Source organism: Capricornis sumatraensis, chromosome 6 (assembly GCF_032405125.1).
Source record: "Capricornis sumatraensis isolate serow.1 chromosome 6, serow.2, whole genome shotgun sequence".
NCBI classification, from domain to species: Eukaryota; Metazoa; Chordata; class Mammalia; order Artiodactyla; family Bovidae; genus Capricornis; species Capricornis sumatraensis.
Window position 1 is genome coordinate 110523418 of NC_091074.1, and position 27149 is coordinate 110550566.

General features: G+C 34.7%; 1 protein-coding gene across 3 annotated transcripts in view; it reads right to left on the reverse strand.

Moving 5' to 3' along the window:
- The window catches only part of PTBP3 (polypyrimidine tract binding protein 3), an 86367-nt gene that overhangs the window by 2230 nt on the left and 56988 nt on the right, over positions 1-27149 (reverse strand). For 2 of the 3 annotated variants that reach the window (XM_068974504.1, XM_068974506.1), the window contains 7 exons: positions 21324-21434; positions 19685-19859; positions 8430-8507; positions 6084-6229; positions 5808-5841; positions 2865-2957; positions 1920-2136 (listed from right to left, as the gene is read on the reverse strand). In XM_068974504.1, the coding sequence (XP_068830605.1) occupies positions 1920-2136; positions 2865-2957; positions 5808-5841; positions 6084-6229; positions 8430-8507; positions 19685-19859; positions 21324-21434 (854 nt within the window). The remainder of the gene's footprint in view (positions 1-1919; positions 2137-2864; positions 2958-5807; positions 5842-6083; positions 6230-8429; positions 8508-19684; positions 19860-21323; positions 21435-27149) is intronic. The other variant, XM_068974505.1, reaches the window with a different exon arrangement.

Genomic DNA, 27149 nt, shown 5'->3' on the forward strand with positions numbered 1-27149 from the left:
GGCCATTCACCTGGTATGTCACTCCTGAGTAAGTTACTTAATCTAAGCCTCTCACTTTCAGTGTTAAAATGAAACTAACAACCTTTACTCCAAAGGTTATTATGGATAAACTGCTACAGACAGAACACAGAATGGTGGTTACCAAGGACAGGGCAGAGAGAAACAGAGAGATATTGTCTAATGGGTACAGAGCTTCAATTTGAGATGATGACAAGGATTTACAGATGGATACAAGTGATAGTTGCACACTATGAAAGTATATAATGTGAGTCTACACTGAAACACACACTCCAAAATGGTTAAAATGGTTATGTATTTAACCACAATTTTAAAAAGAAGATTATGATGGAGATTAAATGAGGTAATGCATGTAAGACACCAGCACAGTGCCCAATACTTGGTAGATGGTTAAAAAATACATTAACATACTTTCTTTCTCCTACCTACATGCCCAGTGTAGGCTGCAACCTGAGACCACCTCCTGGATAAATGTCCTTAAGAGGGAGCCTGGTTTAGTCTTTAAATATGTTGCCTCACTCGCTCATTCTGTAGTAATGAGGTGCTAAATTTCTAGATGCACATAATTGAGATTTTTTTCCTAAAGCGACTCCTCCTGTTGCCTGGAAGGCATAAGGCTTGAGCCACTGCCCAATTCAGATGCAAAGTTTCTCCATGTGCCTAATTGGAGACTAGTGAGGAGTCTGGGCATTCAACGGTATTTTAAATGATTATTTTCTGTTCCTGTTCAATGGCCATTCTCATTTTCAGAAATGTCTCAGAACTGTAGCCTTTTCCATTCCCTTTTAACTTTTCATACACATGCTCGCATACAACTATACCCCCCAACTTTTACCCTTTCTTTCCAAAGCTATTCTCCTCCATGTTATATAAAACTGTCATCTTTTTCGGTCAAGGATTTCACAAATTAAAACTGGGATTTCCAGTTTTACATTTCTTAGGCTTTGATGACCACACAGTCTCTATTCTAACAATTCAGCTTTGTCGTATTGGCTCAAAAGCAGCCATAGCTAATACATAAATCAATAAATGTGGCTGTGTTCCCTGAAACTTTTCTCATGGAAGGTGAAATTTTATGTAATTTTCTCAAATCATGAAACATTATTCTTTTGTTTTTCCCCAACCACTTAACATGTAAAAGCCAGTCTTAGCTCATGGGCCTTACAGGTGGATTTGGCCCATGGGCTGTAGTCTGTCATGTCAGTCTCTAAGCTAGATGATGGCTAAAGAACAAGTCTGCTACAACACTGGTTACTACAGACTGGTTGTAAGAAAATAATTTCTAGCTTTTAGATATATATGTGGCTTGTAGGTTAAAAAACAGAGAATTCAGTTTTACCAAATTCTTGCGTGCATGCTCAGTTGCCTCTGACTCTTTGTAACCCCATGGGCTGTAGACCACCAGGCTTCTCTGTCCATGGCATTTTCCAGGCAAGAATACTGCAGAAGGTTGCCATTTCCTACTCCAGGGGACCTTTCCAACCCAGGGGTTGAACTTATGTCTCCTGTGCCTCCTGCACTGGCAGGCAGATTCTTTACCACTGAGCCACCTGGGAAGCTTACCAAATTCTTAAAAACATAAATTATTTGATTTTGCTATGCTGGTTGCTGAAGGGTCTTTTCTTCTACAGAACGATGAATAAGTGTGTACCAATGGAATATCTCTGCATAAATGTAATTTTGCCCTTCCCTGTTTGGAAAGAAAAATTTTAAACACTGCTACCTTTACTTTTGGAGTGTAAGTTTAGATAAACTTCTTAAGACATGATGGCAAATAAATCATCTGACATAAATTAGTGAATTTCTACTACTACGTTAACAATAATTTCAGTTATCTCCCCAAACCATATACTCTAGATTATTTATCACTGAAATGAACAGTAACAAATTAAGATACATACGGGATGTTGGAAAGATGCAGAGTAGCTGATGGGGGAAAAATATTCTGGAAGTTTTTAGAGCCAGGTTTTTTAAAGCGATGCAAAGGACTATTGCTAAAATCCTTAGTCAGACCTTGGTCTTCTTGTCCCTCTCGAGGAAGCTGAACTGCTTGATGCTTGGACAGTGTAGCACGAAGCACTTTCCCATAAAGTCTTTGACCGCTCAGATGGTTCATTGCTGGTGCATAACAAGAAAATAAGGAAATTCTGGATATTAAGGTAGAGTCTCTGTAAAACTATCATAATTCTTTTTATTTAGTCATTTAAAATTATATTATCAGTTTGAGGGCTTAAACAGTTTTAAATTTAAGAACTCTTATATATGAAAATATATTAAATGAGTTGATTTTACCATAATGAAAAGCAATACAACAAAAAATACCTATTTTCCTAGCAGAGTGCTAAAACATTTCAGAATGCCTGAAACATAACATAAGCTCAGGAAGTGGCTACTGAATAAATTAATCTCAAGTAAAGCTTTTTAAAATAAAAGTCTGACTAGTAATATTTCAACAGCCACTATAATAATGAAGGGTGAAATAGCAAAATGACACTTTCTTATACTATCATTATGAAGTTTTAAGCAACAGTTCTAGAAAACTTAAAAGGAAAACAAGCAAACAAATGAAAGAAAACAAGTCATGTTTATTAGTTTAAAGCTAATGGAAAAATCCTAGAGTCAAAGCTCTAAACATCAATGATATGTTCAAACAGATAAATGCACTTCAAAGAGTTATAAACATTTTTAAATCTTAAAATGTAAGCAGATCCAAATAATACTGCAGACACTGACATAAAGAGGAACTTTTTCTACTTAAGCTGTAAGTTTACTTCATAGGAAAATTCACATACAAAAGGAGCATATAATATGCACATATAATAATGACTATTACTAATCACTAGTACCTAGTTGAGCTTGATTTGCATCTGCCATCTGAACCAGTGCATTTTCTTTCTTATTAAACATTATCTTCACTCGATGTACATCACCATATACTCCTAATTAAAAAGACAAAATAGTTTTTTAGTGTTGACTGTAATTAATTGAGTGTTCAATTAATCCCTTCACGTGGATGTCTCATAAATACTTCAAATTTAATATATTCCAAACCGACTCATCTCCCCTTTCTGTCCCCTCCTGTGCTCACTAACTCTCTTGATAAACAGTATCATCATGCATGTATTTGCTCTGGTCAGACACCTGGGAGTCATCTTTTGACCTACTCCTTTCCTTAAATTCTTACATCCTATCAACTACCAGTTGAGTACTACCAGTACTCATTGATTCTATGGCCTAAAAAGCTCACATTTGTCCACTTTTCCCATCCTCCCTACCATCGAAGCAATTATCACTATTTCACAACGGCACAATCACAACAACCTTACAAATTGATCTCATTACATCTAATTTTTCTACACTGTGTTCCCCAAAGTGGGTCCCACATCCCAAAAAGCAGGCAAAACAATTCACTGGGGTGTGGGGACAATAATGAAAGTGAAAGCCACTTAGTTGTGCCCGACTCTTCGTAACCCTATGGACCACACAGTCCATGGAATTCTCCAGGCCAGAATACCGGAGTGGGTAGTCGATCTACTCTCCAGTGGGTCTTCCCGAACCAGGAATCAAACCAGGGTCTCCCGTATTGTAGGTGGATTCTTTATCGACTGAACTATCAGCGAAGCCCGAGAGGATAATAAACTGTTATTTATCCTGATCTGTTTATATAAACCTATATGAAAAACTACATTTTACTAATTTTCATCATATAGAAGAAATCATAGGTGGAAACTTTCTACAATGTGAAGGACATTTGCTCATTTTTTTCCATTTAGTGTGCTAAAATATTTTGCAGTTCATATGGAACAGGGTATCACCAATATCGTAAAAATAAGATCCTTAAACAGTAGCACCGTTACCATACTGTGTAACAGGATGAGAGAATGACTAGGACAACCTTCAGGGCACACAAAGGAGAACTGGTTATCTATGGGCAAGCCCCTATAAGCAACTAAACTGAGAGATAAACAGTAGCTAAAAAAAATATGTTTATATATGTAAGTGTCCCAAATTTGCTGTCCTTTTCAGAAATGACAAGTGGCTGAAATATTGTTGCTCAGTAGCTCAGTAGTGTCCAACTCTTTGCACTCCATGGACTGCAGCACACCAGGCTTCCCTGTCCCTCCTGGCCAAAATAAATAGCCTTTAAAAAATAACATACAATTTGTATTTCAAGCTGAGGGTGACTTTTTCTAAATTAGTGAGAAATTAACTATTTTTGGAAAGAAATGTGCTCTGGCTACTAAAGAGACATATGAAAATTTAGCATGAACACATGATTTTGCTACTGATAATCACATAAATGTATTATGAATTAAAACTATTATAGAAACTGCACCAGAGTATGAAGTATCTCTGTGGGGTGACAGAGATGTTCTCAAATTGAACTCTGGTGATGGCTGCACAACTCTGTACACTGACTAAAAATCGCTTAGTTGTATACCTAAGTTAGTGAACTGTATGGCTGTAAATTATATCTGAAAGACACTGTTAAAAAAACCTATTATCCACTCAAAAAATTTGAAACAATTTTTCATTCTATTAAAAATTTTTCCAAATGAAGATTATTAGTGAGTTTTAGCCCCATTATTCTAATATAATAGATTTCAAAATCAACCAATTTAACCAAAGGAAACATGGAACTTTTTCCAAGTAAAATACATCAAAATTTAGTGGATTAGACTAAAAAACTAGTATCTTAATCAGTACAGCAACAATGCAACACTTTCATTCATACCACATTTTTATATTTTTCAATTAAAATGTTTTCTTGGCCATGTCACGTGACTTGCAGGAGCTCAGTTACCCAACCAGAGACTGGACCCAGAACCTAGCAGTGAAGTACTGAGTCCTAACCACTGGACTGCCAGGGAATTTCCCTGTGTATCCTTATGGGGTATCTTTTTCAGTTACGACAACCATCAAGTAAAAAAATAAAGTGAATTTAGAATCAGATTTTGGAATACTGATTCAAAGTGAAAAAGGTTTTTGAAAGTAATGAAGCATATTAAATCTTATTTCTCACTAAATGTTAACAATATTTTTATTTAAAAAACTTTCATTAATAAAAATCTTTGAAATATTAAACATTGCTTACTTCATGGTTCTTGTATTTGTTTGTAATACAAAACTATACATAAAGAGTACAGTAAAAGATTGATGAAATTTATGATTAATTAATCATGTATAGACTAGGAGTACATGTTAAATATTTTTTTTTTAACTGAGAGAGGTACACTATTAAAAAGTCTAGGGATTATTTTTAAAATCTGAATCTTATTATGGATTCCAATTGTTCTTAGGTTAAAAACCAAGCTCCTTAATATAGTTTACAAAGCTCTTAATGGCCTTGTCCCCTATTCGTCTGTCCAGCTTCAACAAGTCTCTCCCTTATACTCTCCACTGAGTTTCCTTCATTTCCATGTTCCAAGAGCTCTGTCTCTCACTGCTAGTATCTGTGAATGGACATATGCCCTCCCTTTCTGCCTGGCTGATGTAACACTTCCTCATTTCTCACAAGTTAGCTTAACTATCATTTCTCTGTACATCATCTTTGATTCCCTTAGCAAGGTTAGGTCTTCCAGCTGTATGTTCTTATTACAATCTCTGTTTCCCTTTTTATAAAACTTTGTTGTATCTATAATCACTTAACAAGTGTTCCTTGTTATTCTATCCTCAAACACACTAATTGGCACACAGCAGTAGTATTACTGAATGATGCAATGGGCTCAATTCACATCATAGCTAAAAAAAAAAAAAAAAAAACCAGCAATGCAAAAGAAATTACTTACCAAATAGTATAAAAAGTCCATGTGGTGTGATAAGCTGTTTGAAAAGGAGAACACAAAATATAAGGGTCTCATTAACTAAAAATTTTTTAAAAGTTTACTTGTAAAAACGAGAGTTGACTGTGTTTAAAGTGTTGCTTTTTTACACGCTTCTTTATATATACTAGTGATGAACTTTAACACAAATTCTTAAACATTTCCATTTGAATTCAACTCAAAGTCAGAAGCTACAATATTTCCTCCTGAAAGACTTTTTACATATGATACTTTCCAACTCACATCAGGATTAAGATTGGTGACAAGCAGAACGGAATTTCCTGGCATACCACCAGCCCCGGGAATGGCCATCCTTCCAGTGACAGCGGAGGAGGTGATTGCAAGGGGACCGAGCGCTCCGGGACCTAGTCCAGCTGGGACCGACAGACCTTTATGAAACAGCAGAAGCATTTTGTATTCTAGTTATCTGGAGAATTATAACACTTGATGCAACTTAAGAAAACAAATGAAAGCAAAAGCAAAAATAGAGAAGAAAATGTTTCAAAGCTACCATAAGGATAACAAAGGTCAATCCAGACTCGGGGGGTAGAGTTCCTCATTTGTTGACAGTATGATCCTTAATACTCTATTATTTATATAACACTTTGCAGACCAACCAAATTCACCAGTCTTAAAGCCATGAGCTTTTTTACAAGGGTCTATAACTACCAGTACCCCTTCTATTTCTTGTAATAGATATATTCCAATACATTTCCCTAAAGCAGATGAATTTTCATATTGACTTCTACCATTAAATCATATATATATGTGTGTGTGTGTTTACATATATACATTCTAAAAGCCCTTCAGCAGAAGTCACATATTTGCAAGCTAGGTAGTAATGCATGTTCTAAAATTGGACTGTGGTAATAATGGCTGTACATCTCTGTAAATTTATTAAAAATCACTGAGGTGTACATCTAAAACAGGTAAACTGTATACATGTATTCTGCATGGGGAAAAAAACATTTTGTAACCTTGTAAAACATTATTACCATCAACAACAAATTTATGGAATTCAATATTCTTTTGGAGCAAGAATTTTCAGAGTTCTCTATTCCCCTAGATACTGCAGAAGCTACTGAAAGCCCTGTAATACTGGAATATTGACACTACATACAATACATAACACACTACTCTTCCTCACAAGGTCCAACTATTTGTATTCTCAGCTTAAAAACTACATAAGATAAAATGCCAAGTTGATGTAAAATGAGCCAATTCTTTAATGTATTGATTCTTTAAGTTCAAAATTCCTTCTAATAGAGTCTGGCCACTTTATCACAAATCATGTGTGCATATATCCCCCTATTACACCTGGAAAGCCTTATCAACTCAGGAGCCCTCTTTATGCATTTTTTTTCTCTTTCTTAACATCTACTACAGTGTTTTATAGATACAGCATGTCAAAAAAATACCTAAAATAAAGGAAACCATGTATCACTACCTCCAAATGTGTAACTCTTGGGAGCTTCAAATACCTAAACACAATGTATAATGCCTTCATTTTCATGAGATAGATAAGAGCATTCACTAATTAAACATATGTTAAAATGTCTTAAAACCACCAAAAATCCTAAAACTTAAATAAATCTCAACCTTTTAAATCACTCTTTCTTTTTAGTTAACTTCATCCTCTCTCCTGAATAGAAGAGTTACAATTCTCAGACTTAGAAAGGGAGGATACTAAGATCATTGTCAGAAAGTAGCTACGCTGCAGTTTAAAACAGTTATATTCACAGATCAGCTGGAAGCTACAAAGGTAATATGTAGACTAGACTTAACACTGCATCACTCTTCCAATCACCAACCTCAAGTATTTTCTTTAAGCACAAAACCATAAAGTATTTTTTCTTATTATCAAATTCATTTTGTTTATTATTTGGAAGAGTCAGAGTCATTATCAAAGTATTAACTGATTGTTCTCTCTCTTATTTTCATTAGCTAAAGAAAAAAATATGTATACACGTATTTTTTTTTTCTGAAATAAAATAGCATGCATATCCTCTACAGTAAACTTCCAAACCCATTAATTTTTTTTAAAAAAGTACTTACTGAAAAAAAATTAAAATAAAAATAAAAAAATTAAAAAAGTACTTAATTAAAAAGTACTTACTTACAGATAAAATAGTCAATGTTTATTAATTCAAATGTTTGCTGTCTGCATAATAAGTACTGAATGCCATTAAAGTCAGTAAGGACACAAAGATAAGTAAGACAGAAGTCTGTTTAACATGTAATTGAGCTGCTTATCAGCAAGCAGCTCATCTATTTTATATCATAACCAAAGAGACAAACCTAAGGTTATTTAATATAGTCAACCTATAGTTATCTGTGCCAATGGCAAGTATGAATGATGCAGAACAGATAACAGAATTTTAGTGCTGGGAATGAAACCAGAGAGAATTATTTATAAACACAAGGAAGCTGTACAATCGTCTATTGTCCATGAGCCACTTCCATGATTGACACACGTAATGCTTTTTCGGTAAATCCTTCAAACATGCTCATATCTTTCATTTTGATAAGTTCTAGAATATATAAATCATCATTAAGAAATCATTTCAACTTCAACTTTAAAAGAGTCACCTGTAGCTTGAGGAAATCCAATAGCGGGGGCAAATCCAGCAGCCCCTGCGTATGGTGAGGAAATGATTCCTGGTGCACCTAATGGGAAAAAGAAGCTGAAATAAATACACTACCTTCTAAAAAGATGGTTATCAACACAATAAAATGGCCATATGAGGGTATATTGTTGACAGAGAGATTCTATCATGGAGTAAAGATTTGTCCAACAAACAGATGATCCTTGTTGTGTTGTATAAGAGCCTCTGTCACTTCCAGAGGCTAATCCCTTTCAACTGGGTTCAAGGTTCAAGACTACAGCTAGAATGTTATTAATATTTCATTCTGAGTTATTAGTTTGCTACTTAGTTTTAGTTTATCTGGTTTTGTTATTTAGGTTGATATTCCTGACCTTATTTAGAGCACTGTTTCTATGTAAATATCATCAAATACTCACTAAACTATACTGTACTGCTGGGGTACTGTGCTGATAAAAAGAAATATGAAATAAAAATCTTTGCCTTTGAGAGGATTTATAAACTAAAATTATGAATTACAGAAGATTCACATGCTGAGGATCTAGAGGTTTAAATACAAATATACTGCAAGTGGTCTAAGAAGAAGGGATTGCCAAGGATCTCTGGGACTGTTTGAAGGCTTCTCAGCAAGTAAAACTTGAGCTGGACATTAAGTGAAAAGCAGTGCTCCAAAATCACTGCAGATGGTGACTGCAGCCATGAAATTAAAAGATGCTTACTCCTTGGAAGAAAAGTTATGACCAACCTAGATAGCATATTCTAAAGCAGAGACATTACTTTGCCAACAAAGGTCTGTCTAGTCAAGGCTATGGTTTTTCCAGTGGTCATGTATGGATGTGAGAGTTGGACTGTGAAGAAGGCTGAGCGCTGAAGAATCGATGCTTTTGAACTGTGGTGTTGGAGTAGACTTTTGAGTTTCCCTTGGACTGCAAGGAGATCCAACCAGTCCATTCTGAAGGAGATCAGCCCTGGGATTTCTTTGGAAGGAATAATGCTAAAGCTGAAACTCTAGTACTCTGGCCACCTCATGCGAAGAGTTGACTCACTGGTAAAGACTCTGAAGCTGGGAGGGACTGGGGGCAGGAGAAGGGGACGACAGAGGATGAGATGGCTGGATGGCATCACTGACTCGATGGACGTGAGTCTGAGTGAACTCCGGGAGTTGGTGATGGACAGGTAGGCCTGGCGTGCTGCGATTCATGGGGTCACAAAGAGTCGGATGCAACTGAGCAACTGAATTGAACTGAGTGCTTAGTGTGTACCAGATGCCAAACAAAGGCTGGTATTCCTTCTCCATTTAGAAGCCTGGCGACTGTGCACCATCAACAAATACACGAGTTAGCTCTAAATGGTGGAATCATTATTACTAAGAAAACAATTTGAGTTAGGACAAATTAAGGTCAAGGTGATACTAAGACATTCAAATGGCAATGCCATAAGTGGAAATGAGGGGGTAAACTCGGAATTTCTAACTATTACAAGATACAGATTTGTAAATCATCTATATAGAAATAAATATAAAAGCCATATGAAGACGAACTCCACTAAAAAGGGCACAAGATAAGAAATGAAGAAAGCTAAAAAGAGAGCCTGGGAGTATCAGCACACTTAGGTGGAAGAGGAGCATTCTAAGGAAAAGAGACAGAGAGAACAGCCTCAGAAAACAAAACAAAGAATCATAGTCCCTCAGGATCCAGAGATGGGATTTCAGGGAGAGGGGTTCAACAAAAGTCAGGGAGAGTGAGAAACATAAACTGGAAGCAATAGCTCTAGAGCAATAGCGAGAAGCTAGATTGTACGATTCAAAGGGAGGGATTTGTTTTTTTTTTTTTAATGATAGGGTGATATGCATATTTATAGCAAGTATGTAGGCTGAATTTTCCAGAGGAGTTAAAAGACCACGTACGTTTATTCTCTTCATTAAAGAGAATTATTTAACAGAATTTGTTAAATATGTGCTATGATTTATTGAAATAATTCAAGAAAACATAATCATAAAGAGACTTCAGGGACAGAGCTAGCAGAGAGAACTGACAATAAATGAAGACACAAAAATGAGAACTGACAAGAGTGATGAAATAAGAGAAATATCACTGAAAGCACATTAGGAGGCAAGCACCCCTCTGGCGCTAAGGAAGCACTGAATAACGCATACAAGAACCTCCGCCCTTGCTAACCTTATATTTAAGCAGGCTGAAGCTCATACGTAAAATGATTCATTTTCGTAACAAATAACTATTTTAAGGCATAGAGGGAGACTTACCAGAGACACTTCAATATGGATATGAGTTACTATGAAAATTTACACTGAAAGTTAAATGAAAGAAGAAATATGGTTGCCAAGTATTCACTTGACCCTTCCATCTAACTCTGGCTAGTTATGTGACTTGCAGTGTCTCCTGCAGAACATACATCTGTATGGAACACAACTGCATTCAATCACATGACAGGAACACACAGACAGTCATGACACAGACTGCTATACAGAAGCGTTCAGAAGCATTATGGGTTTACACCAGCTCTCTGATTTTTTTCACCCTCTGCCATGAGAATGCCACATCTCAAATGGAGTGACACCTTCGGCCTGGACCCTCGATCAAAAAGACATGTGAGGGAAGTTTGCAAAAGTTGATTCACAGTTGTTTAGGTGTCAGTTATGTGAGAGGAATAAACGTTAATTACCGTAAGTCACAGATTTGTCAGAAAAGCAAGGGAGGTACTTTTAAAACAAAACAAGTCTAATACAAGTGATTATGGGGGGTGGTGGTATGAGGCAGAAGATATGCAGTAGGTTTGAGAGAAATGAGGAACATTTTTTATATTAACTCTCACTGAACCTTCAACAGCAATAAATGAAAGAACTGGCAAACTGTTCCAGGGCCAAATTTTAAATAACTGTTTCCAAGTACAAGAACATTTGTTAATATTTGACAAAAGAAACATTTGTAAAGTTTCCATAAATCTACATTCCTCAAGTAAGCAGGAACAGAAACATTTTAGCAAATTAACCTATTAGACATTGGTTTACACAAACTTTAAAGGAAAAGGTTTAAGATTTGAATAGCTATATCACAGGTATTTTACATTTGGAAAATGTATTACCAATAGCAAATAAGGTAATATAAATAGATAACATTTTAATCTATGAAATCAGTTTATCAGTGTTTCAGTGTTTCTCAGTGCTATTATTTATAGTAGCAAACCCTAAAGAAATAAGCTTAATGTCTAAATTGGAGGATTATTATATAAATTATGAGTCACTAGACAAAATGCAAAGATATTTGAAACATTACAAACAATATATATTATGGAAAAAAGGTCCAATTATTGTTTTTTAAAAATGTGGATATAGTAGCAGACTAAATAATAAAGACCAACCTTGTGGCAGATATGTCCAATGAACAGTCAAAAGATCTTAAAAAAAAAAAAAAAAAAAAAAAAAAACACCTAATGGCTAATATGATGATTAAGAGTAACCCAGCTAAAAACCTAACTCTATCAAACAGCTTTGGTTTTATCATCCTCACGCCTAATGGACAAGATGCAAATCCCAAGGTTAGCCCAAGAGGAAGGAAGTCAACAGGAGACCTCCATGACATTAATGCCACAGAATAAGCCTAAAATAACCCATCCCATTACCTACTCCTCCTGCCTTCAGAAGACTACAAGGAAAAGCTCACTTTGCGTCTAACAGAGACAAAAAAAAGTTCCTGAAAAGGTCTAGCCAAAAGTAAGCTCTCATGCAAATTTGCAGTCTAAATTCACATTTCTTAGGAATTCAAGGGAAAATTAACAAAATGATGGATTTAGATTGAAATGGTTCCAGACACAGATCCTTTGATATTGCAAACAAGTAATTTCTTTCTGGAGGAACATACCATCTTGAGACTAAGAAGTCTCACAAGTTATTTCCCAAGTAAGTGAATAACTCAAAAAGAAGAAAGTAGAAAAATAAATATCTAATTGCAGAAAAATAACTGCAAAGACTTCACACATTGGAATTATCAGATGAGGATTCTAAATGGTATGTTTGGAAAAATAAAAGCTATGCTGAAAAGTATCTACAAGGCAGATGATACTTAAAAAAAGAATAAAATTTATAGAAATAAAAAGCACAGTTGCTGAAATTTAAAATTATCAGACAAGTTTAACAACAGATTAGACAAAAGGTGAAGAGACCATTAATAAAATGAAAAGGCCCTAAGGAATTATTCAGGATGCAGCTCAGAGAGATAAAGGAAAAAACACGACAGAAAGTTTGAGATACTCAGAACAGAAGAGAATTTAACAGGTCTAGTCAAAATCCCAAAAACTAAGAAAAGAAAGTCTGAAGATGGCATATGTGAAAAGATCACTTTTAGGACCAGTGAGACAACACTCCACCAAATCAAGACGCTGCTCAAGGGTATGAAGTAATATATTACAGTAATTTTAATTTCCATTTTGCTGATGACTAGGGACGCTGAGCATCTTTTCATGTGTTTATTGCCACTCATATACCATCTTTTGTAAAATATTTTTTTCAAATCTTTTGCCCATTTTTAATGATTTGCTTTCTTAGTATTGAACTGGGAATTCCCTGTATACCCTGATATAACTAATTTGTTTTCTTTAAGTCTATAAGCTTGCCTTTCGGTTTTCTTGATGGTATCTTTCAAGCCACAGAACTTTTAAAATGTTGCTGTACATACAATACATAAATTATTTCCTTTTATGGTTTGTGCTTTTTGTGGTTTATCTAAGAAACGTTTGCATATCCCAAGGTTGCAAAGATTTTCGCGTAGTGATTTTTAAGATTTATTTATTTATTTATTGGTTTTGTTTCGGCCATGTCACACTGCATAGCATGTGGGATTCCAATTCCCTGACCAGGGATTAAACTCGTGTCCCCTGCAGTGGAAGCACACTGAGCCTTAGCTGCTAGACCACCAGGGAAGTCCCCCTTCCTATGTTTTATTCTAGGAGTTTTTTAGGTTTAAGTTTACAGACAGGTCTAAGCTCCATTTCAAGTCTATCTGTCGGTATGGTGTGAGATACTAATCAAAATTTATTTTTCCAATATGGATATCCACCTGTCCAAAAACTACTTATTGGAAGATTCTCCTTTATTGAATTTTTACACGGGCAATTTTGCTCACAATCAGCTCATCCTATACATGTGGGTGGATTTTAGACTCTATATGCTTCTCTACTGATTTATATATCTATCTTTTCAACACTGTCAAAGCGGTTTGATTACTGTACTTTATGTTAAGTCTCGCATTTATTTCCTTTCACTCTTCTAGATACTTTTCCATTTCTAAGTAAATTTTAGAAGTTCAATGCATCTTACTAAAGTAAAGAGAAAGAAATTAGAATATTTAGAGAAAGAAGAGTTAACCAAAGTTGAATATGAATTCAAGAAACAACAACACTGCATTTGTATATTAGCAACACTATGAAAACCAAATGATGGCTAAAATTTACACTGCATCATTCTAAGCTCTTATGTACATTAGCACATATAATATTCATCACAACTCTTAAGTATTATTATTATGTTCATCTCACATATAAAAAGACAAAAGTACAGAGCAGTTAAGCAATTTGCCCAAAATTACACAGATCAAAAAGACTGGTTGAGAATTAGAATCTAAAAAGTATAGCTCTTAGGAATAACTCTAACAAAACATATGTAAACATACTTTTATAGGAAAAGTCATCAAACTTTACTCAAAGACATTAAAGAATATACAAATGGAGAGGTGCACAATGTTCAAAATCTGGAAGACTCTATTGTGAAGACATCAACTGTCTTCTAGGTGATTTATAAAGTCAATATAATCTAATCGAAACCCTAAGAGTGCTTTTTTCCCCCTCTTGAAAAGCTGATCCTAAAATTTCTAAGTGTAAATGGTCAAGAAATGCCAAGATACTCTTGAAGAGTAAGAAACTTAACTCTGTCAGACACTGAGACTTGTGGTAATGACAAAAATAATAAATAGACCACTGGAGCAATGCCCAGAAAACTACTTATGCAAATATTAACCTCTAGTTAATGGTATGTGTTAACAATTCTGAAACTTTTTGTGTATTATAGGATTGAGCAAATGGGTAAATATGATGAGGCTAATGGAAAACTAGATTTCTCATTCCTGAAGAAAGGAATCACAATATGAAAAAAGGGTGCTCAATTAGAATCGGAAGTATCAGTTAAATTGGAAGCATCAGTGCTCAATTAGAACCGGAAGTATCAAAAAAAAAAAAGAATTGGAAGTATCAGTGTTTTTTTAAAAACACACAGAGAATTATATTTATGAAGTACACATACACATCCACTTAAAGTTTCTAGAAGCAATGATACCCTATTATCAATGAGAATATATAATGCCTTAATACTGATTTGCAAATACTATTTTCCACTAAAAGGAACCAGGGCTCACTGGAGAAATGGCTGACTACAGTGCTAAGGCAGGGAAAGTAAAAAAGAATTGACATATCTTCTGCCAGAAAGTAATGAAGTGTGCGTACGATGGTGAGGACGTGTCAAAAGGCCACAGAAACGTGTATGAAAGGGCTCCCACTGGCCAAATCTGGGATAGTTTGAACATAAAATGGAAAACAATACTATGAAATTACTGCCATAGAATAAGAATTTACAAGTCCATATTAATGTGAAAAAATAAATAGAATGAATAGTAAATAAGTCATACAGAGCTAATGCACAGTATAATGAACATAGACAGTATTAGTAAAATTATGCAATGGGATAGATATCACACCAGCAATCATACTACACTATGTAAATACAAAGTAGCACATTATAAACCTTAAATCACATAAATGTAGTAAAAGTGAATGAATGAATGGAGTGGTAAAAAAAAAAAGTCCTTTATAATAAAATCCCAGCTACTAAATCAGGAGGAAAGATAAAATTAGCAAATCACCAACACAGCAACAACCATTATGGTGACAACTATTTTAGGCAATGGATATTAAAGCTGAGGTGAGAAGGACTTCCCTGGAGGTCCAGTGGTTAAAACTTCGTCTTCCAATGCAAGCAAGTTCAGTCCCTGATTGGGAAGCTAAGAACCCACATGCCTTATGTCCAAAAATCCAAAGCATAAAACGGAAGCAATATTGTAACTATCAATAAAAACTTTAAAAATGGATCACATCAAATAAAAATCTTTAAAAACAAACAACTAAAGGGTGAAAAGTTGTAAGAAACAGGCTGTTTATATAGTCTCAACATATCCTCCCTACAAAAAAGTATTTTTAATTACAAAGAGAAAAACAGGAAGACAACTGGAAGAAACCACCTTAAGTGATCAAAGAAAGTTAACATCACCACGAATAGGATAAACTGGCAGCATTCCTGATGTAATGAAATGAGAAAGACACAACATTATTTCAGCCAAAAACCCAGACATGCATATTGGGATACATTCTATTAAATACTCAACCCTGAACTCTTCAAAAATTTAAAGGTCATAAAAGACAAAGAATGAGGAAATGTTCCAAATTAAAGGCCTCCATGAGACATGACAAATATATTAGCCTGATATTGGTGTGGATCCCTACTAGAAAAACATTTTCTTATAAAGAACATTATTTTCACAACTGGCAAAATTTTTAAAAGGTCTATGGATTAGATAATGGTATCGTGTGCATGTTAATTTTCTGATTTTGTTATTTACATAAGAATGTCCTTGTTCTTAGAAAATACACAATGAGTATTTAGAAGGGACATCATGCCTGCAACTTATTATTATTATTTTTTACTGTAACTTATTTTCCAATGACTCAGAGGAAGAAAAAAATACCACACACATGGAGACACACATAAAGTGAGATGATAAAGTAAATGTGGTGTGATGTTAATAATCAGAGAATCTGAAGGATATGGGGGATTCTTTCAACTATTTCTGCAACTTGAAATACTGCAATAAAAAGTTACTAAAATACTATACACTCCAGAATTTCTAAGTGTTTATATTTATAATGTCAAAGTAATAAAGGATTTTTTTAAACATGACACAAAAACACAGACATAAAGGATATGGCAAGTAAATCTGGCCATATAAAAATACCATGAAGAGAATGAACCAAAAAGCCAAAACTGATAGAAACTATTTGCAACACATAAAACCAACAAAAAGACTAGTGTCTTGGATATTAAAGAATTCCTACAAATAAGAAATGACAAGAAACTAAACATAAAAATGGGCAAAAGAATTAACAGAAAATTCATAAAGAAGAATGGCCAACAAACATAAGTTTAACTTCACTGATAATTGGGAAAATTTCAAAGCAGCACTGTTCATAATAGCCTCAAACTAAAATAACCCAAATGTCTATCAATAGTAGCATAGATAAACCAACTATAATATATTCATACAGTGGAAATCTATACACTTGACAGTGTTGAAAATGGATAAGCAAGAGCCACATATGTGAACATAGATGAATCAAAAAGGAAAACAGTGTGATTCCATTTAAATAAACTTCTAAATATAGGAGAAAAATCTCTAGCACTTAGGGCTGCATAATGAGTAGTAAAAAACCAAAATCAAACCACAGGAGAAAAGCAAAAAAGCAAAAGCAGGACTACCCTCAAAAATTTGAGACTACAGTTATATTGGAGCAGGGAGAATGGGAACACAATTAATGAGAGGGGTACAAATGGCACTTCTACAGTATGGGTATACACTTTATTTCTTAATCTGGGTAGTATGGATATTTAAAACTGTACTCAGGGGCTTCCTTGGTGGTTCAGTGGTAAAGAATCTGCCTGTCAATGCAGGAGGACCTTTGATATACGAAGGTCCCACATGTCATGGAACAACAGCCCGTGGCACACAACTACTGAGTCTGTGCTCTAGAGCTCAAGAGTCACAACTACTGAAGCCCATACGCCAAAGATCATGCTCTGCAACAAGGGCATCCACCGCAACTGGAGAGCGGACTCCGGCGCGCTGCAACTAGAGGAAGACCCACACAGCAACGAAGACCCAGCACAGCCATAACCAACTAACTAAATGAAATTAGTAGAATAATGTTAAACATTTCATGAAAAAAAAATTAAAAAACTATATTCACATATTTTTACAAGCTTTTCTATTAATATAATATTATATATTATCTCTAAAACAGATCAGGAAGACCCCAGAATGCTTACAACTTAGCTCTTAAGAACCTGAAAGGGTAATCTTTAAAGAAAGAACAGCTAGTTAAGTAAGGAACAGAGACGTGGAAATGTAGCTTTTTCAAAGCCAAGAGAAAAAAAGGAGGGAATAGTGAACTATGTCAAATATTTGTGAGAGGCAGAGTAAACTTTCATACAACACCTAAAAGTATTGTTCTGTTTGATAAATTACTTATCTTAGAATGTACATACTATTTGCAATAAGACAAAGGACTTATTAACACAATAAGAAAGGATAGCAACAGTTTGATATTTTATATTCAGATACCAAAATTCTTAACCGTATTTTTAAAATGTCCTCCTCCCACAATGCAGAACATTAATTACACCAACAGTATGCATTCAATTACTGGAATACGTGCAGTCCTGCACTTGATAGCCAAACTTTGGCAAACTTGAATGACAGCCCGTTTCTATCACCTGCTATTAAAATGCTAATTACAAAGACCTTTGGCTCTGCCAAGTTGTACATATGAGTAGAGGCTGATAACAAATACAGCCCCCTTCAGTATCTACAAGGGATTGGTTCCAGGACACTCCCAACTCCCAACCCTATAGATACCATCAAAATCCAAGGATGCTCAAGTCCCTTTATAAAACGGCACAGTATGTGCATATAATCTCTGCACACCTCCTGTATACCTGAAATCATCTCTAAATTGCTTATAATACCTAATATGTTGTAAAGGAAAGGAAAGGAAAGTGAAGTCGCTCAGTCGTGTCCGACTCTTTGTGACCCCATGGACTGTAGCCTACCAGGCTCCTCTATCCATGAGATTTTCCAGGCAATAGTACTGGAGTGGATTGCCATTTCCTTCTCCAGAGGATCTTCCCGACCCAGGGATGGAACCCAGGTCTCCCACACTGTAGACAGACGCTTTACCGTCTGAGCCACGGTAAAGACAATGTAATGCTATGTAAATAGTTGCTGGTACAAGGCAAATTCAAGTTTTGCTTTTTGGAACTTTATGAAACTTTTTTCTTCTCTAAGTATTTTTGATTTGTGGTTTGTTGAATCCACAGATGCCAAACCTGTAGATATGGAAGGCCAAATGTATAAAACACAAAAACTTGGGTTAGACTAAAACAGAAACTTTAACAATTCAGGGACACAAACTGAACAATCCATTTGACTTTTTCCAGTTATAAATAATAAGAAGCTTTTATTTTAAATTTACTGTTTTCTAGAAAATCTGGACAACTATTTGGCTAAGGATTCTTTTTTCTCACCTGTAAAATGAAGATAAACTAAATACCACTTAAAGTCTGAGTTAGTATTTTATGGTGTCATCTGGGAAAGAAAAATCAATCACGAAGGGTAATAAAATTTAATACCTTATCTAAATAATAAACCACATTTGAGTGCTGCAAAGCCAAAAAGTACATTAATCTAGTGATATATTCAACTAGGCTATTCACTACTTTTCCTTTTACATAAAGGTTTACTTCAAAAGTTTAGATTACTGAGACCTGATCTTAAACAAAAGAAGGAAGCTCTTCAAAGCAACATTAGCATGAATAATGCAGAAGATTGTATTTTTATTAGTGCAAAAATGCAATTTCACACAAACTTAGGGTAATAACGAAAAGTTCTGATGTTTAAAAAACAAAATCCTCTTCTTTGAATAAAGAAAGAACATACTACCAATTCAGGCCCTTGTTGTAAAATATCACTACTTTAAAAAGGAGAAGTATTTCTCTCAAGAGCACTTATGTCAATATTCTGCTGGCTATAAATCAACTTGTTTAAACCAATAGTAATATATGACTATTAAATCCAGACAAATGGTTGTATGGTTTATAAAGAATGAGCAATATTCTTTAATTAATGTTAGAAAATAAATTCAATTTTAGGTATCCACTTGTTTTTGACAACTAATAGAATCTACTAATATTAAGATTCAGTTAATGAACACATTTTTGTTCCATGAGTCTCCCTTTTCTCTAGAAATCCTGAGAGAATCCAAGAAGAAATCAGCTGACATATATGGATTAACAAATTAAACTTTTAACTTCAGAAAGCTTGTTCTATGACCCAAAACAGAACTACTCACCAAAAGCAGCAGCCATAGGGGGTTCAAGGGATGGCTGGCCATCACCAGTGGGAAGGTCTAAGCGAGTGAAGTCTCTGCTTTTGTCATTATTATATTTCACATTAAGGCTGGTGAGCTTGGAGAAGTCAATACGCAGAGTGCAGCATGCATTATAGATATTCTGGCCATCCAGAGCCTAAAGCACGTAAGAAAGGGACTGATGTTTTGCAAGACAACAATAAATCAAGTAGCCTCTACTTTGACAAAAAGTGGCAATCGGGCGTAAAGTAGAGAGGACTAAACTAAAAGCCAAAGAACTGTTTTTCCTTTTACCTTTATCACTAACTGTGTGAGCCTAAGAGAGAAAACGATAACTCTATTTCTCAGTTTTTTCTTCTGTAAAGTGATAATCTCTTATTTTATCTATGGTAAGATAAGTGGAAGAGGAGAAATGTATAAGCTTGAAAATCTATAACACATTATTGTACACTGTACTAATTATGATTATTTTAAAATGTTTAAATATATTTAAATTTAACATTTCATCTTAATTCATATTAGTGTAGTTTATATAGGTTAAGATGATATAAAGTCTTTGTAAATGGTACTTGTCAGAACCACAATATGTGGAACAGTATCAACCACTTTTTTTTGTTGTTGTAAATTTATTTTCTTTGAGTAACAAGATTGAGGGAAGTTTTAAGTCAGAGCAGATACAAGACCAAAAATTAGCAATCTCTTCTTTCATAATGATAAAGATCTTCCGAAGGGATATTTATAGCTACTAATGACTTCCACAAACACTTGAATTTACAAAAAATAGATACCAAACTAAAACACAAAAAATAAAACAAAAAACAAATGTACTAAAAAACGCTTACTTATCCTAACAGTTACTGACGAGTATGCCATTGTAAAGGTACAGAACAATGCATGCAGGCAGAGACACAGCAAATATCAATGTCGTTCCCAGTCAAGAGCTCACTATGTGATACACAAGGTGCTGCCCGCCTCAGTCTCTATCTTCGTGAAAAAATTAGAAGTGATTCAGATACTGATACAAGACAGAATTAGAGTTAGGGATAGATCTCAATAGGAGATGGATCAAACACAACTAAACTGAATGTGAAGTTTTATATCTTGTCAAAAGTCAACCACTTGTGTGCTAAAAAGAAGACAGTATGAATTGAAAGCAGCATATTTCCTAAGATTTAATGTCTATCAATTTAGAGCTCAATGAGATTCAACAGTGAATATGGTTGCAAAAATATAAAAATCAATCAATCTTTGGCTCACTTAATAGAAGTAAATGAGGGCACCAGGGCAAAGATAATTCTATTCTATTAGTTAGATTATATCAGGAGTACTTTGTGCAACTCTAGTAGACTTCAAATATGACAAACAGAAATGAGTCCCAGAAATATAAGAAATGATAAGGGATTTGAAACCATTTCATATGAAGAAAGGAGTAGCTTTTAGACTATAAAAAGAGCAAACGGAACAGTACATTTAAAAAGGATAAATTAGTTTGTATATTTTATTACAATTTTTTACAAAAAACATAGTAAACTACAGCATAGGAGAAGACATGCTGCCTTTCTTTGGTATCACTAAAGTGACTATAGTAACAAGTGAAAAATGAAACAAAGATCATAATTACCATTTTGGCATAATGTGCATTCAACGGGTCAGCATACTGAAGCAAGGCTTGAAACTGATTATTCTTTGTAAAGGTGATAATCTTTAAGACTGTGCCAAATTTAGAAAATATCTGGAAAAAAGTTCACATTAGGTTAAATTTAAGGGAAAAATTTAGCTAACTTATCTTTATAAATACAACTTGATTCATAAATCTCAGTTTTAAATGAAAATTATATCCTTTATTAAAACTACTGGTACCAAAATTACTTAAATCAAGCTTAAGATGTTCATGCTCTAACACCCATACATGGCTTAAAACAGTGTCTGACATACAATAGGAACTAAATATTTAACCTATTTTATAACTTGTCATAATTGGCACAGTACTGAAACAGAAGGTTACAACAGGAATTAATTAGTGCTATGAGATAATGGTGTTGAAAAGCATATACCTGGAAATGGAAGAGTCACACAAATCAACTATTTCAGCCTGAGAATCAGCATCTACTTCCTGAAATTTTTATAGAAAGGAAAACTACAAAATATTCAACAAAATGAAGAACAAAATGTCCAATGCTCTATTAACTCATCAAATAGCCATAGAGAATTGTTGTAAGCTCTGAAAAAAGTCAGGAGTGAACAAAGTAGAAACAAGAATCTCAGCAGTGGTTCATCAATTTTAAACAACAGTACCATACTAATGCAAGATCTTGATAATAGGGGAAACAGTGTGTCTGTGGGGGTAAGGAGGTATATATATTCTGCTCAAAGTATTCTGTGAACTAAAAATGCTCTAAAGAATTCTAATAAAACAAAATGTGAAACAGGAGAAAAACTAGAAAAGGCAGAAAGAGAACGGGGGAGGAAACCACAAACAAGCGCAGTTAAGTAGGAAACAGTTATCAAGTTCGCAGATACATGTCCAGATATATCTTGGCAGATATATAAAAAAGCCACTTTAAATGCCAATGTTCTAAATACACTAATTAAAATACAGAACTGTTAGAGTGGGCTTTTTAAAACGCACATGCAAGACCCAACTCTAGGTTATTCGAGAGAAATCCACTTTAAATATAACGACTTAAGCTAAAGAGAGAGAAAGATACACCATGCTAACACTAATTTTTAAGAAAAGCTGGCAGAGCTATATTCATTTCCTACAAGGCTGACCTCTGAAGAAAAATTATCAGGGATAATGAGGGATGCTATATAAGATAATGGGAGTCATTTATTTAAGAAGACAGAACAATCTTTAAAATGTATGTGCGTAACAAAAAAGAACCAAAATACTTAAGAAAAAAAGCTGTTAGAACTACAACAACACTACTGTTGGAGACTTTAATAATATCCCTCCAATGCAGACTTATGGATAAGTCTGTATTGAGACTGTGAACAAACGTATGGATACCAAAGGGGAGAGGGGTTGGATCCAATTGACATTTATAGAATAATATATCCAATAATAGCAGAATATGCATGAACACCAAGACAGACATATTCTGAGCCATAAAGCACACTTAAATTTAAAATAATAAAAATCATACAATGTATATTCTCAATTATAGATTTAAATAAGAAACCAGTAACAGGAAAAAACACCTAGAAAATCATAAGGAAGGAAGGAAGGAAGAAAGGAGTCTCTGCTCTTGCAAGGAAAGACAAGACAATAAATAAGCAAATAAATAACAATACCTGGTCATACAAAAGTATTTTGTTTTAAAAATAAAAGGGAAAGGGATGAACATGATGCAAGTTGGGAAGGTGCAAGGGTGCTCAAGGAAGGCCTCTCTGAAGAGTCTTTGGAGAAGGAATTAACAGAATGAGGGGAAGGTTTCCTGACAGACTCCTGGTTACCAATGCTCTTACAACACTTGTTCTACTTCCCCAGCACAGTTCACGGCCAGGGTTCCTACAATGCATTATGCTTTCCTCTGATGTCTCATTTTACATTTGGATTTTAATAAGCCAGAAACGTGTCTTGCTTCTTAAACCTAAGTATTCCCTATGCTGGTAAGAATGTGCTGTCATTACATACTATGTATGTGTTTCCTTAATAGGCAAATATCCTGCTTTTTTATTATCAGAAAGAATGATCAAGAATAACTATCCTAGAGGACAGGCAACAAAAGAAAAAATAGAAAAATTCAACTACATCAAAATTAAAACTCATGTTCACCAAAAGACTATCAACAGGATTGAAAAAAGGCAACCCACAAAATGAAAGACAATATTTGCAAATCATTTATCTGATAAGAGGTAATATACAGAAATATGAAAAGAATTTCTACAAGTCAACAACAACAAAAACCCAATTTAAAAAAACAGGCAAAAGATTTGAAAAGAACTTTATCCAAAGAAAGGGCTTCCCTGATAGCTCAGTTGGTAAAGAATCCTTCTGCAATGCAGGAGAGTTGGGAAGATCCCCTGGAGAAGGAAAAGGCTACGCACTCCAGTATTTTGGCCTGGAGAATTCCATGGACAGTCCACGGGGTTGCAAAGAGTCGGACACAACTGAGCGACTTTCTCTTCACTTTTCCAAAGACACTTCACTTCTCCAAAGACAATCAAATAGCAACAAGCACAAGAAAAGATGCTCAATGGCAACTCGTGTCCATCCACAGATGAATGAATGAACAAAACGTGGTGTATACATACAATGAAATATTATTCAGCTCTAAAAAGGAAGGAAATTCTCACACAATACCGATGAACCCTGAAGACACTGTTATGTGAAATAAGCCAGTCTCAAAACAGCAAATGATGAGTGATTCCACTTTTATGAGGAACCTTGTCATTGTTTAGTTACTAAGTTGTGTCCAACTCTTACGACTCCATGGACTCTAGCCTGCCAGGTTCCTCTGTCCATGGGATTTCCCAGGCAAGAATCCTGGAGTGGGTTGCCCTTTCCTTCTCCAGGGGACCTACTTGACCCTGGGATCAAACCTGTCTTCTATACTGGCAGGCGGATTCTTTATACCACTGTATAGAGTCAAACAATTCTTATAGGAGATCAACAAGACTAATTTGTGAAACTAATTTGTCTTGGAAAGGGTCACCAGAAAATTGCGTTCTTAAAGATGTAGTCTGAAGGCTCTCTATTGAAATTTAAGATGTTTTAAAAAATATATAATTTCATTATGGTCATACTTCAGAGTTCAAAATGTTAAGACCTTAATCCCTCATATAACTCTATTTTGAAAAACACTAGGAAATTTTTGTTTTGCTCTTTTAATGAAAGGTTTGGTCTTATAATAAGTACTTCCTCAATACACCCTCATATCCTAGAGAATAAAGTTTATAAAATAGTACCACGGACTTTCCTCGTGGTCCAGTGGTTGGAATACTCCACGAGCCGCAACTAAGGGCCAACACAGTCAGATAAATAGACAAATATCTGTAAAATGCATGTGTGTGTTATGGTTACAGTCTCAATACAGACTTATGCATGAGTCTGTATTGGAGGGATATTACTAAAGTCTCCAACAAAAAATAGTGTTTTTGTAGTTCTAGTAGCTTTTTTTCTTAAATATTTTGGTTCTTTTTTGTTATCCATATATATTTTAACACACACACATATACTTATGTGTATATATATAAAAGGAGATATATTTAACTGCCTAACTTCCCTCCTTCATACTGCAGATACAGGTAGTGTTCTAAAGTACAAGCCAGATTACATTTTTCCCTGCTTAAAATTCCTCACTATCTCCTCATTATCCACACAGCAAAATCCAAGCTCTCTGGTATAACGTACACAATCTCTCCCTGGTGTACCTCTCCAATCTCATTTCCTGACACTATTTCCCACTATTTATTTACATGTTTTATTTTATACTATTAACATCAACAACTATTTACACTATTTACATCAACAACTATAGTAGTTCTCCAGATACACAAAGCGGCTTCAGACTTCTATGCCTATACATGTGGCTTTTTCCCTGTTCCTGTATCTCTTTACATAATGCCTAGGAAATTTTCATTTATTCTCTTTCAAAACTCAGCTCAGCAATAATGCCACCAGAAAATTCTTAGCCTCGCCCAAACCTCAATAGAGTTCATTTTCTTTACCAAATATTTTTATCCCCTTCTTGGCCTCATACAAATACTTATCTTGCTGTTTTACTTATATTGTATTATACATTTGTCTACATATGTCTCCTTTAATTAGACTGAAAGTTCCTTGAAGGTACATTGCTTGTCTTGGTCATTTTGTTAGCACTGACGACAACTTCCTGGCACATACGAGGCACAGAGTAAAAGTTTATTATTAATTGATAAAAAAAATTATACTCTGAGACCTGACTGAAGAATAATGGCAATATGCAAATTTTAAAATGATAAACATTTCTTTTGTAAATTATCTTGTTAACGAAGTAACAAGAACATATAGCTTGCTCTAAAATTTGGCATTTTTATACTATATTATGCTATAGGACCTAATTAATTTCCACTTAATCTTCAGATTTTGTTAATGTTTAGATCCCTTTCTCTCATTTAATTTGAACAACAGCCTGAAGCATATCCTCCCTGGCAGATGTGTTTGGCTGTATAATTTTCATCTGAATGTGCTAAGAGAATATAAATGTACTCATCTGGCTAACCATGCTCTCTAGAGCTCCCTGGACTGTATTTACTGAGGAGCTACAAAGATCAATCTGATATTAAAGTAAGCAAACACCAATATCAGGGAATTCAGCAATGCCTTAAGTGTGATTTTTAACAACTTTTTATAATTATCAAAACACTTATTTTTAAATAGATTTGGCCTCAAAAGATCACTGTTTAGGAAAGTTTAACATATATTTTTATTGATTACAAGGTCTTTGACAACTTCCCTAACATATATATTTTGCTGTCATAAATACAAATACACAGAGACTCAACTCTTGATATTCTTGTGCATTTTAATCTTTTCAGACTTCAAAATGGGACTAATAAAATACAAGAGATCAGATTCTGGTAACATTAATCTTCAGGGTGAGGAAGATTAATAAGAGTGATAAAGAGAACTTGCCAGAAACTGAAACTGTTCACTAGTATTCACTTGAAAAAAGCATTATTCATACTAGAAAAATAGCAAGCACATTAGCCACAATTTGTTTACAATAGTTTTTGTAGGCAACAAAAAAGGTGACTTAAAAATTAGAATTTGGAGGCTTCCCTGGTGGCTCAGTGGTGTAAAGACTCTGCCTGCCAATGCAGGAGACACAGGTTCGATCCCTGATCCAGGAAGACCCCACACACTGTGAATAACCAAGTCTGTTTGCTGTAACTGTGAATAACCAAGTCTATTTGCTGTGCCCTAGAGCCTGGGAACCACAGCTACTGAGCCCAAGGGCTGCAACTACTGCAGCCCACACGCCCCAGAGCCCACACTCCACAGCAAGAGAAGCCACTGTAATGAGAAACACACGCGCTGCAATTAGACAGCAGTCCCTGCTCACCACAACCAGAAAAAAGCCCACAGAGCAATGAAAACCCAGCAGTCAAAAAGAAGAAATAAGTAACTTTTTAAATTAGAATTTTATATTACTAGTGTTGATTCTTTTATTTGATACAATAATAATTGATTTTTGCAAGCTATTTATCTTTATACTTCGATTCAAAAAGGACTTATCTGTCTTTCATCCTGAAGAGATTCATCTATTGGACCTCTGTTGGACATAACTAACACCACACACGATGGTACTTCAAAGTAATAGATTCCAAAAAAATACTGTTTTGCCTTACTCCATTAGTAGACAAAGAAGAATGCAGGGCTGAGTTTACATAATGGATCACTTGATGAATGCCTTCTTTACCTACAAATACTAAGTGATGCCATTCAATCCCGCAGCCTTAA